The sequence below is a fragment of the Papaver somniferum genome, chromosome 10 (assembly GCF_003573695.1).
Source record: "Papaver somniferum cultivar HN1 chromosome 10, ASM357369v1, whole genome shotgun sequence".
Classification (NCBI taxonomy): Eukaryota; Viridiplantae; Streptophyta; class Magnoliopsida; order Ranunculales; family Papaveraceae; genus Papaver; species Papaver somniferum.
Genome location: NC_039367.1, coordinates 63,905,010 through 63,922,132, shown reverse-complemented (window position 1 = coordinate 63,922,132; position 17,123 = coordinate 63,905,010). Strand labels below are relative to the sequence as shown.

Sequence of the window (17,123 nt, the reverse complement as noted above, 5' to 3'; positions counted from 1 at the left end):
ATTCTGGGATTTTTCTAATTTCTAAGCAATTTCTAAAATTTAATTCTTCCACTTAAAACTCGGTTTCCTTTCTCTTTCTATAAATAATAAACCATAGACACCACATTAATGGCTTTTGATCCTTCTCTGATTTTCCCTTCTCTTTAAGTTTCGTCGTCCTCTTTCTTCAACAAGCACGCAACCAAGCAAGCATGGGTTTTCTATCTTTTCTCTCGAAGAAGAAAAAACCTAACAAGACTCTTTCAGTGAGTGAAACTGAAAATCCTAGCAGTAATCGCGGGGAGGCAGCATTATCATCACCTGTTAATTCAACTGTGACAGTGGGATTCGAAGAAGTATTCAAGAAATTTGATGTTGATGGAGATGGTAAGATATCGTATGTAGAATTAGGGTCGATATTGAGTACTTTAGGTTATGAAGCAACAACTGAAGAATTAGAAGTAATGGTTAAAGAAGTTGATTCAGATGGAGATGGATTTATAGATTTGAATGAGTTTCTTGAATTGAATAAGATTGATTCAGAGAAACAAGTTAAAGATATTGAAGAAGCGTTTGCTATTGTTGATACTAATGGTGATGGTTCGATTTCTCCTAGTGAGCTTCAGAAGCTTTTGAAAACTTTAGGTGATGAATCGTCGATTTCTGATTGTAAGAAGATTATAAAGAATTTTGACTGTGATGGTGATGGTTTGATTTCGCTCGACGAGTTTAAGAAGATGATGTTCCAAGGATCTAATTTCTTGGATAGAAACGGAAATTAAACATATTCAGCTCTTGATTTTCTTCTGAGTTTTAGGGTTTTTTTTTGTTTTCTTCATTAAAGTTGTTATTAAGATTCTGTTACAGTTCCTGAATCTTCTGATGATAATACTGGAAATCCTTTATTGTTTATTATTTCGAGGGTTTTTTTTTTTTTTTGTTTATTTGAATTTCGATTTCCTCTTAAGAAAATTTAGAATAACAAATTAGTTGATGGAAACTGGAAAGTCAATTCAATATCTTAATAACATTCTTTGCCTTTGTTTTTTGTAACGATACTCTGGAGTTTACAACTGAAGACAGATCACAGAACAGAAAAGAAAGAAAAAAAATCCTTCAGTCCAACTGTTTTCTGAAACTCTAATCATAAAAGTATCCCATTGGTACTGTGTACCCAGTTCGTGGAAGTTTGGGTGATCTACTCCCTCGGTTACTTTTTAATAGACAAGTTTCTATAAACAAATATTTCAAAAAAAGACAGTTTCATAATTAGTAAAGTCAAATGTTATTTTAATTTTCTGGGACCATTTCTTTTTTAATTTTTTTTGATGACAAGTGTTACGTGGACCATTTCACTTATTTCTTTGGTTGACAAGTGTCATGTGGACCATTTCACTTCACTTCTTTTATTGACAAGTGTATAGAGGACCACTTTCAATAATTATTTCCTTTAATTTCCTTAATTTTCTCAAAAAAAAAAAAGATTGGTCTATTAAAAAGTAACCGAGTGAGTATAACTTTCTACAAAGCAGCATGAATACAGTGTGAAATTTGAGTATTGCGAATTTATGGGAGTCACACTTGGTTAAAAAGCGCGTCAACAATAACTGTTGCACGGGACATGAAAGTGAAGTTTAACCAAAAGCGGGCAAAACCTGAATGAGGGACGACATTTCATGAGATTGCCTTTAAATACAAGGCAACATGAGGAATGGCATGTTACATGTCTCACTCTCACATCCTAGTTTTGTGATTAGAAATCCTAGAAGGGATTTTTTTTTCTCCAGCTTTCATGGATGAAACTTGCTTTAGGAATTAAGTGTTTTAGGATTTGTTTTGGATTTGGAAGTTAGAGCATCTCTAATGGTGTATGGATATTTATCCTATGTGGAGACCTAAAAAAGAGATATTTAACAACATAGAATCAAATAATTTTTGTGGTTTTGATAAGCATTTTCAGTGGTAGTTGTATCCATACCTATTTTGAAACACTTGTCACTTATTTGTAGAAAGTTAATCCACAAAATCTAACAAAATAAATAAAATAAATAAAATAAAAACAAATAGTGGTGACGTGGGTATGGATAAGAGTCTCTAAAAACCCATACTCTCTTCCAAACTCAAACTTCCACATCAGATTAAATTTTTAATATCCAACCACCACTGGAGAGGTTTTTTTTATTGAGAGTTTCTAAAATTCTAGGTGGCTTCAATATTTTTAGAGACACATATTTCATTGGAGATGCTCTTAATTTCTTTTTAAATTTCTTCCTTATTTCTATGAGTGTACCTTATGTGGGATTTTTTTTTGGAGAGTAAAAATGAAATACATTACCAAACAAAGATTTGAAGTACAAAGAAAAAAGGATTATAAACAGATGTACCCGTATATTTACATCCGACTTAAAAATGTACCCCGTTTTTTTTTTCCATTTACAAATATAGGCCTGTTGGATGTTTTCCATCCAAATCCATTTATTAAGTCAATTTTCTCCCTATTTTGGTCAATTTATCCTTGACCGAGATGAGAAACTGAGTATCAAGATTATAATTCTGTCCTCTAGTGAAATTATAACCATTGATTAGAAAACAGAGATTGAATCTCATCCTTCTAACTATACCTAATATGCCTCTTCCCCTAAGAGCTTCTCCAATGGAATGTATGTGAGGGAATAAATCTTAATCCACATACGATATATAACCATATTTCAAAAAAATCATCTCCAACCCATTGATGTGGGGATGAGGTGGCAAAAAAAAAGTTAGACATTCTCTATATGAACCTCTAGTTTTAGACATTCACTTAGAGCATCCACAGTGGGCGAGTATAACCAAATTTATGGTAAAAGAACCAGACACAGTGGAACGGAGTATCGATTAAATCCAGACCATCGATTATATCCCAGAGTATATTTGGTCCGAGACCAGGACTAAACCTAAATATAATCGAGCGTTGATATAATCTTCGTTTCTCGACGGACGGTTATATAATGTACTCCCCACGCCGCGCGTTTGTATAGAGTTCGTCCCACGAAGAGGCGGGTATATAAATCGCGCCTCAATGGCACGTTGATAAAACGTACGCCCGATGGGGCGTAGCTGAAGTTAACGCCTGGAATCAGGCGGTTATATAGCTAACGCCCCATTCATGCGGTTATATAGTTAACGCCCCAATGGAGCATTTTCTTTGTGAAGTTCGAGCAGCGTCTCCATTTTATTATGAAGTTCGAAACAGAAGGGAGTTTCTCCAAGCAGCTTCCATTACATTTTTGAGATGGAACTCCAAAGGATTCCAGTGACAACACAAGGAAGTGGTGGTGTTAAACGATGTTTTGACATTGCACGCATGGCTGGAGTGACTTTGGGGTTAAGCTTTTCCTGTAATCAGATGGTCGTAAATTAGGAGATATTAATGAGGATCATCGGAGCTTCTGGTGATGAACTGGTTTGCCGTGAGATTGAGCTACTGGTGGAGGAAGGTCAGGAGATAGATGGTTATTGTTGTGGCTAAATGGAGTTTGGGAATCAATGGAGATGTTTCTGTCGAATGATGGAAACTGCAGTCAGGGATGGAGTCAGTGGTGGTGACTATGAGTTCAGAGGTTGTTGCATGGGTGTTGAAGAATCTGGTGCGGCAACAATTCCGTGGTGGTAATCATTCACCGTGTAATCGATGGAGCAAAGATGAGATACCGGTGTTGCTAGAGTTAAAGGAAGGAGAGTTATGTCTCGGCTGATCTGTTGTTGTTCGAAGTGATTCTATGGACTTTACGTACGCCCCATGGGGCGTAGATTATACAAACGCCCCACATCAGGCGTAATCTTTACCAACGCCCCATATCGAGCGTAATGTTTATCAACGCCTGAATGAGGCGCACTTTATACCTCCGCTCCACAACCAAACGAAGACTATAACTCCGCTCGACTAAATATACTCGCCTCCCACTGCGTCACGCAACGGACTAAACTAAAATTTGGTCGTTCATTTTAGTCTTTGATCTTTGGGTTTAGTCGCACCACTGCAGTTGCTCTTAGAGGATGTCTTCCCATCCTAATCACATTTTTACTAATAAAAATCAATGAGAATAATAACTGAATTTTTTTAACCAATTATATACCTACAAATAAGTAAAGAAAGATGAAACAATCTAATGGATTGGAGATAAATTTTATCTTTTTCCTAATATTTAGGATTTTATACCTAGAGGATGTCTTGAAAATGACGCCGCATATGAACTTCTTTTTTGTTTTTTTGTATTTTTGTTTTTTTTTCAGTTCTTCCCCGAGCAACAAAAATCTTCGGTCTTTCTTCTTCAGGTCCTCCTCGAGCAGCAACACTCAAACATCTGCAATCTTTGTTACACTTACAACAGCCAACAACACGGCAACACGTTAATCTTCCTTTCGTCCTCAGTCCCAGGTATCAAAGTACTAATTTATTGCCCTAAGTATGTACAGACTAATTTGATGATGGGTTTCCTTAATTTTGTGCTATTATGATGCTAAGAAGGTTTAATTTGGTGAATTGATCTTTAAATTTTGTGCTCCTGTTTAATTTCCCTTAGCCCTAATATTTAAATTGATTGATATTATCCTTTCTTTAGTATTTTTTGCCCTAATCGATTGATACTGGATTCATTTTTTCCTAGGATTTGTAAATAATCGATTGTCCTTAGTTGATTCGACTTAGCAAACTGCTCTGTTTGGTGATTATTAAATTTTATCTAACATGATCGACAACATATGTGGATTTTTTGAGTTAGTTGCTGGAGTTTGTGTGTGATTGCACATATGTTCATATGATTCCTAGTTGGTTTGATTAGTACACTTTTATCTGATGTAGTATTGCTTCTCTATTTTAGGTTGTAATTTTTCTAAATTGTGTGTTTTTATTGAATATCACAAGACTACTTTGTTATGAAATGGGTCTTGGATTAGTTGCAGGACAGTCATAATTTGTGTGTATTTGTCACTTGACTCCGTTTGAGAGGGATAGTTTTACCTTGATTTGATACTGAGTATTGTTGTCAATAATATGTTGTGTTGCAATTTTTTATGAATTTTGTGTTTTTCATTGTTTCTATTTACTGTACATATGTATGTGCCAGTGATTGTCGTGATTAATTTCACCTTGTTATGATTCAAGTATTACTTGTGTGTATGATTTTTTTTTCTTGTTTGAATTGTCATACTGGGAGATGGCTAAGCACTTCTAAGCATTTCGATTTATTTTTTTCCTGATTGTAGCCGAAGCAAATCTATGAGATTAAGGATTTTCTTCTCACAGTAAGAAGAAAGGATGCACGTTTAGTGAGGATCAAGAAGAGCAGAGATGTGGTTAAATCTAAAGTTAGGTGCTTCAACTTCTCAAGAGAAGGCTGAGAAGTTGAAGCAGTCACTCCCACCTGGTATGGTAAAAACAATTTTGTAACCTGCTTTATGATATGTAATTAAAATCAGTTTCTATCGATATGTTAATGTTCTTTTTGTTAAATAAATTGATTCCTTGAATTGGTATGCTCATGTCATATCCTGAAGTATCACCTTGTCGTGTATCTTTCCTTTTATACATGTATAGTTCTCCAAGTTTCAATACCAGTGATAGTGTATATCTTAGAAGTTACCAGTGATAGTGCATATCTTAGAAATTAGAGGACATTTTGTGTTTAACCAGTTTAAACTCTCTTTGGAGTCCCATATTCTGAGTCACATTATTTACAACTCCTGATGATTTGTTACTTGCTGAGAGAATATTGAGTGTTAAGAAAGCTTAGTGAGCTAATCAATTCTTTGCTCGTTTAACCTAGTAGTGATTATACATAAAGTTTCGAAATCATTTCAGAATCTATAAAATTCAAGTTGCTACTTAACAGATTGGGGTTACAACCAACAATATGATTTTCATTGTTGCATATTGCATTATGTTTTGCACTATACTTTGCAAACTGAAAATCATCATTTGCAGCATTACGCAATTATTTAGAAACATGCTAGAGTTAAATTAGAATAGTGCTATAGTTATATTTGAAGAGGTAAAAAAATTGACCGTTGAAATTTGGACCATAACAGACGTGGCAGAACAAGTCATTGGTACACTAAGCGATTTAAGGGGCTGGAAGATCTTTTTAACATGACTTAACTGCTGACATGGAGGATAACTTTTTGTTAGCCGTTTTTTCTAAAAAACGGTCAAAACCGGGGTACATTTGTAAAAGTGAAAAAAATGGGGTACATTTGTATGCGCACAAAAAAACAGATGTACATCTGTATTTCATCCAAGAAAAAAAACATGAGAAAAAACCGAAGGTTGTCATGTTATCATATAAGGACATGCCTTGTTATGAGTTTTGACAATAAATTGGTATTGCTACTACCTTCATTTTGATTACTAATTTTATCTATCATGATTATCTATCATGATAAACTTGGTTAAGAAAGCAGGTAAATCATCCTTCCAGCTGCTAAAAACTGAAGATGTCATTGCCTCCGCCGCCAACTTGTCAGCCACATAATTGCCAGTTCTGTGAATGAATTTGAACCCAAAAAAGTTGTTACATTCTGCCAGAATCTTCATAGCTTCTTTTACTATTTTTTTTATTTCTCCAGTTCATCATTGTATCGCTCTCTTCAATGAATCTCACCATTCTTTCATAATCCCCTTCAATCCGAAAACGTTCCATTCCTTCTTCTCTGGCTCATTTAGTTCCTTGTAGAAGAGCTACAACTTCAGTTTTATCTGCACATGAAGCTTTGGATATTCCTGACTTAGCTCCTCTTCCCTCACCTGTATCATCCCTTAAAATTAGTCCAAAACCAGCATTCATAATATCAGAAACCGAAGAAGCACCATAGTTCAGTTTAAAACAGTTTGGGTCTAGGGATTTCCAAGGAACATTTGGTTTGGAGTTTGAGACAATGCAACTGTTGTTATCATTCATATTCTGCTATTATTGCACCAGAATTTCAAATGTCTCTGAATTGCTATAGAAGTTTGCAAAGATGGTGTAATCTTTTCTTCAAAAATTCTGGTGCATCTCTCATTCCATATGAACCAGTTGCACAAATCTCATTCACATTTTCGCCTTTTACCTGCCACAAGTCATAGTAATCTTTGAAAGGAGTAGCTTCAACATTGTTATTACCCCCACCAGAAGGGGGCAACGTCCATCTGCAAACCAACATTCAAAAAATAAGTGTTGTAGAGATTCTGTGTTATTGTTACAGAAAATGCAATTATTGTCTATGGATGGCATGTAACAGTTAACAAACTGGGTGACAGGTAAAGCATCATTTAAGCATTTTCAAAAGAAAAGCTTAATTCTTTCCCATAATAACTCTTTTGCAGTATTAACATTTTTCATTCCACAAAGTCTATCGTACAAAGATTTCATTGTAAAATAACCATTCCTAGTTAACTTCCATCTAGGTTTATCTTGTTCTAATGTATCATTCTTATCTATGAACAACTTGATATTTAAAATAGACTGAGCAATTATGTGAGGCTATGAATAGTTTTTGATTCCACTTATTTATATCAGGGTTAATCAGATTGGATACAAGTGTTAAAAAATTGTTCTTTTCAGAACAAAGTTGATATCTAGATCAGGGATCCATTGATCAGTCCATATGTATATCGATTGTCCATCTCCTACTTCCCAATAAATGTATTTATGAGTCAGCCTTGTTCACTGCAAAACACACTTCCACATCCAAGAAGAGTTAGTGGATTTTTTTAAGCAAAAATAGATTTTTTCCTGAAATATTTTTCTTTATAAAACTTAATCCACCAGGAGTTTGGTTGAGAAATAATTCTCCATGCAACTCTAGCCATCATTGCCCAGTTCATTTTTTATGCTTCTTTAAACCCCAAACCTCCCATGGTTATTGGTTTACACATGAATTTCCAAGACTTGATATAATGACCTTTAGAGTTTGTTTCATTTCTCCACCAAGTTTCTGGATAAAGTTTATCTTAGCTGTGTTTTTGTTTTTTTAGAAGCTTAAAGCATCCCATTTGATAATTAGGTAGGATAGAAAGGACTGATTTGTTGAGAATTAGTTTCCTGGGCTGGTTAGAGATCTCACTTTTCCAACCTTTCACCCTCTCTTCCATTCTACTTACAATGAAATCAAAAGTTTTTAGTTTTGATTTATCAATAAAAAGTGGTACCCCCAAGTAATAATCTTTAATGTTTATTTAATTTATGTTTAAAAGTTTAGACTTCGTTTTTTTGAGCTTATGATGGGTTTTTTGACCGAAGAAAACGCCCGATTTTTTGATGTTCACCATCTGCTCAAAAACTAAACTAGACTCATGCAAGACATTCATAGATTTTTACAACTCTGCAGATTTGCCTTAGTAAAAATAAGGCAATCATCTGCCAAAAAAATAGATGGGAAATTGGGGTATTATTCCTGCTTATTTTTAGACCTTGAATTTCTATATATGGGAGTCCGAGAACGCGGGGTACCAAAATACACCACCAACTTTTTCTTAGGAAACCTGTATGGACAAACTTAAATACAATTATGAGAGTTCAACTTAATGAATCTCAATCAAGGAATAATTATTTGGAGTTATGTCTCTTTCTCACACAATCAGAAAGTTTACAGAGACAAGCCCGTGAACCTGATTTACGTGTGAGAGTTCTTGGACAATTCCAAAGGTCAATATCCAAGAATCAATCAAGTCGTATCCAACAAATAAGGATGGATGTGTCTACTTTGATTAATTTACGTATATCCTGTGATATTTCAATTATAAAGATAAACAATATAATGGGAAAAGAAATAACACAGACACCAGAAATTTTGTTAACGAGGAAACCGCAAATGCAGAAAAACCTCGGGACCTAGTCCAGATTTGAACACCAAACTGTATTAAGGCTTAGTCCTATGGTCTTCTAATCTAGCATCTAGACTGTAAGTCCACGTCAACTAGGACAACCTCCTAAGTCCTATAGTAGTTCTAATCTAGCATACTAGATACGCTGAATCGTTCAACGAAAAGTAGATTTAGGAAGCTGCGCTAAATCATTCAGCGAAAAGTATATTTTGCGTTGAACCATTCAGCGTAACCATCTCAGTCGTCAGATAAAAAAAATTAATCTAGACGCGGTGAACCATTCCGCGAAAAGGTGTTTTTGATTGCGTTGAATGGTTCACATGAGAGTCATTGCTAGGAGAGAGAACTAGTGTTAACAAATAGACAACACTTTTTTTTGAACTGCAACATTTTTTGGCTAATCTAGCATCCAAATCTAGCCCTTACGACTTAGTCTAAGCCGCTACAGACACTAGCCTATTACCAATTAACTTCGGACTGGAATGTAGTTGAGACCGAATTAAACCCTCACAGAAATTTAGTAACATTCGCGTTCTTTAAGCCTCTTGAATCCCAGCAGGATCTGCAGGACTCTGCGCAATTGATTCCCTTAGTTGATGTCCTTTACATCTTAAGAGTTGCTTCAACTCAAATAAAGACTTTAAACAAATCTGCCTCCCACAGATAAGCCTATATGGTGATTTCCTTTTTGATCATAGATCAAGGTGGGACTGGAAATCGATAGCAATAGACAAATTCTAGCTAAACTCAAAATCTGGACTTATACTTCCCGAAGAGCAGCCTAGATTTTTATTCACCTAACAAGTATTAAACTTGTGGAATTACAAAGTTTGAGACGAAGAGAACTTTGTGATTTCTATTTATCTTGTTTGAGTGAGTAGCCCAACAATCAAACAAGATCAAGATACACGAACTATCAAGATAGTTGGACCACGAATCCCTATGAAATATTTGCAGTCGCTAAATCCTAAAAGGGTTTTAGGAAGAGGACGACTCTAGTTTACAACTAGGACACACAAGAGTAGTGTCGGGATTCAAAGATCCCAGTTGCTTGAGGTTCCCATTACATAGACTTTCAAAGTATAGGTTGTTTTAGGTTTAAGCTAAGATATCTTTGGAGCAAAGCAAACAATATCCACCGTCAGATGTGAAAAGACGAGAGTACCCAAATACACCACAATCTTTTAAATATCCACCTAAAAGTCTTGTTACCGAAAGTGATCGTCTATGGACAAAGTCGAGACAATACAACAAATCGGTATTCACACTTTGTATGATTGTTTGTGGATGCAAGATCGATACAATACGACTAGCAAAGTGTGATACTTGATAATAGGTTCAGACTTAACCAAACTCTATAAGATCACTATCAAGCATGTACAGAGTTAACGTTTGTGTAATTTGTTTTAGATTATATAAACAAATATAATTACGGAAAAGAAAATTAAATCACACAACAAGATTTTGTTAACGAGGAAAATTGCAAATACAGAAAAATCATGGGACCAAGTCCATAATTGAATACTCTCAGAATTAAGCCGTTATACAAAATCTAAACCAACTTCGTATAGTTTAGACCAAGCAACTACCCCTAGTTCACTTAGTTTCCTCAGTATCCATACGCTTCTGACTTCAATGAGTGCACCACTGGAAAAATTCCTTTACATCCTATTCCAAACAGTAAAGGAACAAATAATCTGTTTGGTAACAACTCTTTCGATTCTTTCAAGATAAAGATATTTCAAGTCATACGCAAAGGCTCTTCCGTTTAATCTAATAAACTTCTTCGCCTGGTTAGATCAATCTATCCAATAACTACAAAGTAGTCAAGTTTAGATTTGCAATCAATCAATATAGATTCCAACAAGAAACTACAAAGTTATGCCGATCTTATGCAACTAATCAATCGAATAAATTTGATTCTTGTTGGATCCCAGCCGATCAAGGTTTGTGCACACCCAGAGATATGAGAACTTCTTCTTCGTCTTCAAATCTTCTTTAATCTTCAATGAACACCTGCACAACACCACTTGAATCTCTTGTGATCAATCACACACAAAACGGAGTCTGTTAACAATGAATTATCACAAGATGTCTTTAGATCTACAAATAGTTCTAAAGATCACGTCGATACTTCGATCTAGTTTGAGTGAATCTTATATGAGAAGAAAAGATTCTCAAGAATAAAAAAACTAGGTGCAATCAAAGTTTCAACAACCGTTAGTCAATCAAATCAATCGAAAACTAATAACACTACAACTATCTAGTTTCCCACCAACGGTACTCGTAGAGATTCTTGATCCCACAGAAGTCTTTAAACGAGCGGTCGTAAGAGATTTCGCCTAATTAGGGTGCTTCCCTCTCCGGATAGATGGCTCCACCAGAAACAACAAAAAGATGAAGTTTGCCTGGCTCTTAGGATGGTTTGCTAGAAATGCAGACTTAGGTATTTATATACCAAGGATGTTTTGACACCAAGAAATTTCCAAAACCGAAAATATTCTCAAGATATGCAGTGCATGGCAAAATTCGGTTTTCCTAATTCCAATAAATGCTTGTCCAAAATTTCCGAAATCGCTCAATAAAAAATCTCTAATTAGTAAATGCACATTACTAATTTTTATTCTCTAGAGATATGCATTTAATTGTTGGTAATTAAAGCGTATAAAATCAAAAACCTTAATTAAAAGATTCTCAATTTATTTCGGCACAGGATCTCCTTGAGTACTAAGGAATATCTTTGAACAATAAATGATAAGAGTTATTGAACTTGTTCAAAGTATGTTGACATCTTTTCACTGTAAATCCTTATTCATATATACATGGATTTACATTCTTGGAATCGGTTATACCACACTTCCAAACAAGTTTAGAATTGGTTCACCTGAATTCTAAGTTCACTATGTGATTGATCAAATATCAAATCACATACATGGGTTCAATCGGTTCTACCAATCACTAGGATCAGTTATACCTTAATACGGAAACACTTGTGGTCGGTCACACAAGTTACCAGGACCAGTTATATCAGTTACCAGGATCGGTTACATCAATTACCAGGACCGGTTACCATATACTCATGGTATTGCTTGTGATCGGTCACACCAGTTACCAGGATTGGTTACACCAATTACCAGGATCGGTTACAGCCCAATTATCAGTACTGGTTACACCAATTACAAGGATCGATTACACACACTCTGTGATCAGTCACATCAATTACTAGGATCGGTCACACTAATTACAAAGATCGACCATACCATCTCATGGTGATTACTTAGGATTGGTTACACTAATTAATAAAAACTAGTCATACCAAATCATAAGTCAGGCATTATGATTAGTTATACCAAGATACATAACAAAGTTACGATCGGTTCTACCATCTCACACATATTGGTAATCCAAAGATTTGCAATGAATGGCCGTACCAATAAGCCTAGCGATTTCCCTTTCGATTTATAAAACAAGTTCATGAATGTACTTCCTTTAAACAAATGTAAAACATTGTTTCCTAGGATGAAATCTTCACTATAACCCATTCACATAATCATAACAATATATACAAGTTTATGTCGATGTCATATCTACAAAGTTCAAAAGATAAGCGTTATACTTCGTAGTCTAATTCCCTAATACTATGATCATATAAATATGACCATGTCACATCACTAGAGTATCATACAATATGTACAATATATACAGCGTTGCAGTTATGTTTTCAATATAGCACGACTTGAAAGATACGTTAGGAATGAAATCAGTTCAAGTCAATATTATTAACCTCAAGAGGAAGGATGACGTTGTCGTTGTAGTTCGCTTCTTCTTCACTTTCTTCGGGTCATTAATAAGTGCATATTTCACATATATTTGGTGTCAATTTCATGCTAGTATTTGTTGGCTTTCTTGCAAATTATTGTATATTACGCTTGTTTTCTCTTATTTGTGTTTTATCAGGTGAATCATCCAAAAGAAGTGAATTGGTACTTAATTGTGCACTAAAAGAAGACTGACGGAGTTGCGTCAACGCCATGATGACGATGGAACTGAGTAATGGTTGTTTACATTGAAGTGAAGAGGACGAGAAAGTACCGGGGAATGGTCGATGGCTCCTGCCATTAGATGATGAAGAAATAATGACGTCACCATAGGACCCACGTGTGCCGTGATGGAAGTCCAGCAGTCGTACAAATTGGAAAACGAATAAGGCGAGCACGTGAATGTGTGTGGTGCGGCCTGGCTGCTGTGTTTGCAGTACTTTTTCCCAAGCTCTGACACATAGAGAGGAAATTGATAATTATGTGTACTGTGGAGCATCGAGACTAGATATATCGACGGAGGATCGGACGGATAAGAATCCATACGCACGATACTAAGATACACCGTGTTGCACCTAATTATCAGCGCCTATTTTGGGATATACTCAATCGACTTTGAGTCTTTATCTTGTACGGGTATTTTGGATTTCCTAGGGGTTTTGAAGGCTATAAATAGGAGTCAAAACCCAAAGGAAAAATCACTTCTTCTTTTATTATTTATGTTATAGATAGAAGACGGAAACAAAGAGAAGAAATAAAGCTTTGCTCTGGCTTTTCTCGTGAGCTTTTATTTTTAGTTTTAATTTCTTTCTTTCTTCTTTATCTAATTCTTATTACTTGTTAGCTATGCATAGATAAAATTCTTATTGATTGTGGATGATTTCAAAGTCCTGATAATTTTTTAGACCAAGTTTATTTATTTGTTGATTATCTTTATTATTGTTAATGTTTAAGAATATTGAGGGGTTATTTAAAGTGATTAATTAAATTAACCAATCAATATTTCTTCTACTAGTTTAGGGTTGTGTGATACGTGTAATTGTCACAACAACTCTTTACACAAGTAGTAAATCGCAAGAGCTGACAGAGGGATTCTGTTAAGCAACTGTGTATAAAGATAACACTAGTAAGCGGGCCGAGCCTATCCGTCTGATGTTAGGATCAACCTGATTCACAGAGTGTAAAGCATTCGATTAATTTACACCTTGAGAGCTTATTCTTGGTGGGTTAATTGGATAAAAACTGGTAGTCGAGCGCTTCCGTACCCAGTGATAACATGAATCCAGGGGATAGCATAGCTTATTGCTATTCTAAGATTGGTAACAATATAAGTTCAAAAATAGATAAACTTGTATTTAATTAAGTTTCGACTCAGTGACGGCGAACGATTCCCTAGTCATCTTTCTTCTAATTGTTTACAACATATTCTTATTATTTTCTTTTATTAGTTATTCTGATTAAAATCTAAAACTCTCCTTTTGGTTACTTTATAACAACTAGAAACTCCATGTTCTTCTTGGAAACGAACTCCTTGCTGTTATATTACCAATTAATTGTGTGGAAAGAAGTAATTAATTAGTTGTGTAAACGGCACGCATGAAATTTCGGCGCCGCTGCCGGTAGCTTTTAGTTGTTTTATTTTTTTTATTTTAATACTTTCTTTTTAGATTTTTTTTAATTAATTTATTTATTTTCTTTTAGTTTTTATATAATTTTTTTTTGTTAATTATTTTCATTTTTTTTTTTAGATTTTACTTTAGAATTTGGGTTTCAGGTACTTAATCTCTGGCACCTAAACAGTGGGATTACCTGAGGTGCGACATTCAAACTCGCAATGGAACAGTGTTACAAGCACATCAGCAGTCGCAACAAGAACTATCTACTGAAGAAATGGTTAATACAGGCAACGAGAGAGATCCTCCACCACCTCCACCTACAGAAAGGAAGACGTTGATAGATCTAACATCCCCATGTTTGGATTCTCAACCACTGTGTATTACTCTGACTGACACAGTAGAACTTAAATCGAACCTTTTTCATTGGCTTCCAAAGTTCAAGGGACTACCGGGTGAAGATCCTAATCGACATCTGCAACAGTTTCAGAATACCGTAAGAAGTTTGAGAAAGAGTGAGGATGGTTCTGATATAGCTTTCCTACAAGCTCTCCCATTCTCACTGGCGGACCAAGCAGAATCATGGTTATATTATCTCACTTCTGAAAGTATTACCACATGGACCAGAATGAAAAAGTTGTTTTTAGAGAAGTATTTCCCTGCTTCTAAAGTTGCAGCTATTCGTAAGGAGATCAGTGGAATTGTGTAGATTACCGGAGAATCTTTGTATGAATATTGGGAAAGGTATAAGAAATTATTGGAAAGCTGTCCACACCATCAGATACCACCACAACTAATCATCACACACTTCTATGAAGGGTTACTACCGCATGAGAGACACTTGATTGATGCGGCTAGCAGTGGCGCACTGGCTAATAAAGCTATCGAGGAAGCTACTAGTTTGATAGAGTATGGCTGCAAATACGCAGCAATCTTATACTAGAGATTCATCAACGGTTATAAGAGTTAGTGAGATGGGAGATTCATCAGATATGGAGCAACGACTGGGTAATGTGGAAAAGATGGTCCAACGGATAGCTTCTGCAGTTGTTCCTACATATGAAGATGATCCTAAGGTGAATGCTATATTTCCTAATCAAAGGACAAAGTATGATCCATATTCCAACACTTATAATCCAGGTTGGAAAGATCATCCTAACTTCAGTTATGCCAACAGGCAAGATGCAGCTCCTAATCCATATGCGAGACAAGGTGGTTTTCAACAACAACAATTCCAGCAGCCTCAACAACCTCAGAATCAAGGCTCAAGTCTTGAAGTTTTGCTTAAAACTTACATGCATAAACAAGATACTATTCTGCAAAGACAGGACATGGCGATAAAGGATATTCATACACAAATGGGTCAATTAGCCACTTATGTAAGTAAGTTAGAAGCGCAGGCAGCAGGAAAACTACCATCTCAACCTTTAGTGAATCTACGAGAGAATGTTAATGCAGTGCTTTTGAGGAGTGGAAAGCAAACGGAAGAGCCAAAACAACAAGAAAAGGTTAATGACGACTCAGAAAAGGAAGTAGAGGTGGAATCTGTTCCAAAGGAAAAACCAACTTCAAACAGTCAACCTAAGGACACAGTTTCTACTTTTACCACACCACCTCCTTTTCCTAGTCGTTTTGCCAAGTCAAAGAAACAAGCTCTAGACAAGGAGATTATGGATATTTTCAGCAAGGTACATATCAACATTCCATTTATTAAGGCCATCAGAACGGTACCCAGGTATGCCAAATTTCTGAAGGATTTATGTACAAGGAAAGAGAGGTTGATTGCTAACGAGGTCACTTCATGTGGGAAAAAGTGCTTCAGCTATGTTGCTAAAGAAGATGCCTACAAAGTGTAAAGATCTCGGTGGTTTTACAGTGCCAATTACTATTGGTAATAGATGGTTTGAGCGTGCTTTGCTTGATTTGGGAGCTTCCATAAGCGTGATGTCAGCCGATGTTTATGATTCTTTGAACCTGGGACCTTTAAAGGAGACATGAATTATTATTCAATTAGCTAATAAGTCTAACATATATCCTAAGGGACTCGTGGAATACGTGTTGGTACAAGTGAACGAATTGATCTTTCCAGTTGATTTCTTTTTTGTGGATATGCAGAATGGAGACAATTGTTCGTCTACTTCATTACTTCTTGGGAGACCATTTATGAAGACTGCTAAGACGAAGATTGATTGCGATACTGGGACACTTACTATGGAGTTTGACAAAGAGATTATACATTTCAATATCTTTGAAGCTATGCGTTATCCAAGTGATATCCATTCTGCATTTTCTGTTGATGTTATTAGTTCGTTAGCACAATAGATGTTTGATTTGAACAAAGAAGATGAACTTGAATTTGTGCTACAAAATAACATTGATTTGGATGTCCATGGCATGCCTAACTTGGACATTGATATTCCCAAGGAGTTTGCTGAGACATGTGGTGCTTTAACGGCATCACAAGAAGTTAGAACAAGTATTATTTCATATATCTCTTTACCTGTAACTGATGAAGTTACTTTACGTTCTGTTGTGAAGGCACCTAAATTAGAGCTGAAACCTCTACCTAATCACTTAAAATACACTTACTTGGGTGATGGGGAAGAGATTCCAGTCATTATTTTAAAGAATCTCACAGCAGTACAGGAAGAACGCTTACCGAGGGTTCTGAAAGAGCATAAAACGGATATTGGTTGGAAGATTGCTGACATCAAAGGGATCCATCCATGTGCATGCATAAAATCCTAATGGAAGATGATTTCAAGCCTGTACGTGATGCTCAACGTAGGCTTAACCCACCAATGATGGAGGTCGTAAAGAAAGAGATCCTCAAATTGCTAAGTGTGGGGGTGATTTACCCAATTTCTG

General features: G+C 35.7%; 1 protein-coding gene and 1 long non-coding RNA gene across 3 annotated transcripts; both read left to right on the top strand.

Annotated features, from left to right (window-relative positions):
- The first annotated feature begins 81 nt into the window (after positions 1-81).
- On the top strand, positions 82-1,027 carry LOC113318075 (calcium-binding protein CML24-like). The gene has a single exon (XM_026566200.1). It carries the CDS (start codon positions 192-194, stop codon positions 759-761), a length of 570 nt encoding a protein of 189 aa, XP_026421985.1. The 5' UTR covers positions 82-191; the 3' UTR covers positions 762-1,027.
- A 3,173-nt stretch (positions 1,028-4,200) lies between these two features.
- Positions 4,201-6,364, top strand: LOC113319315. 2 transcript variants are annotated; one of them, XR_003345353.1, is made up of 3 exons: positions 4,202-4,399; positions 5,227-5,387; positions 6,049-6,364. It is a non-coding gene; the product is annotated as an uncharacterized LOC113319315 (long non-coding RNA). The 2 variants fall into 2 exon arrangements; XR_003345352.1 differs by lacking the exon at positions 6,049-6,364 and having other exon boundaries at positions 4,201-4,399; positions 5,227-5,602.
- Positions 6,365-17,123: the final 10,759 nt, after the last annotated feature.

Coding starts and splice junctions, on each gene's coding strand:
- LOC113318075 (XM_026566200.1), top strand. CDS start 192: ATGGGTTTTCTATCTTTTCTCTCGAAGAAGAAAAAACCTAACAAGACT.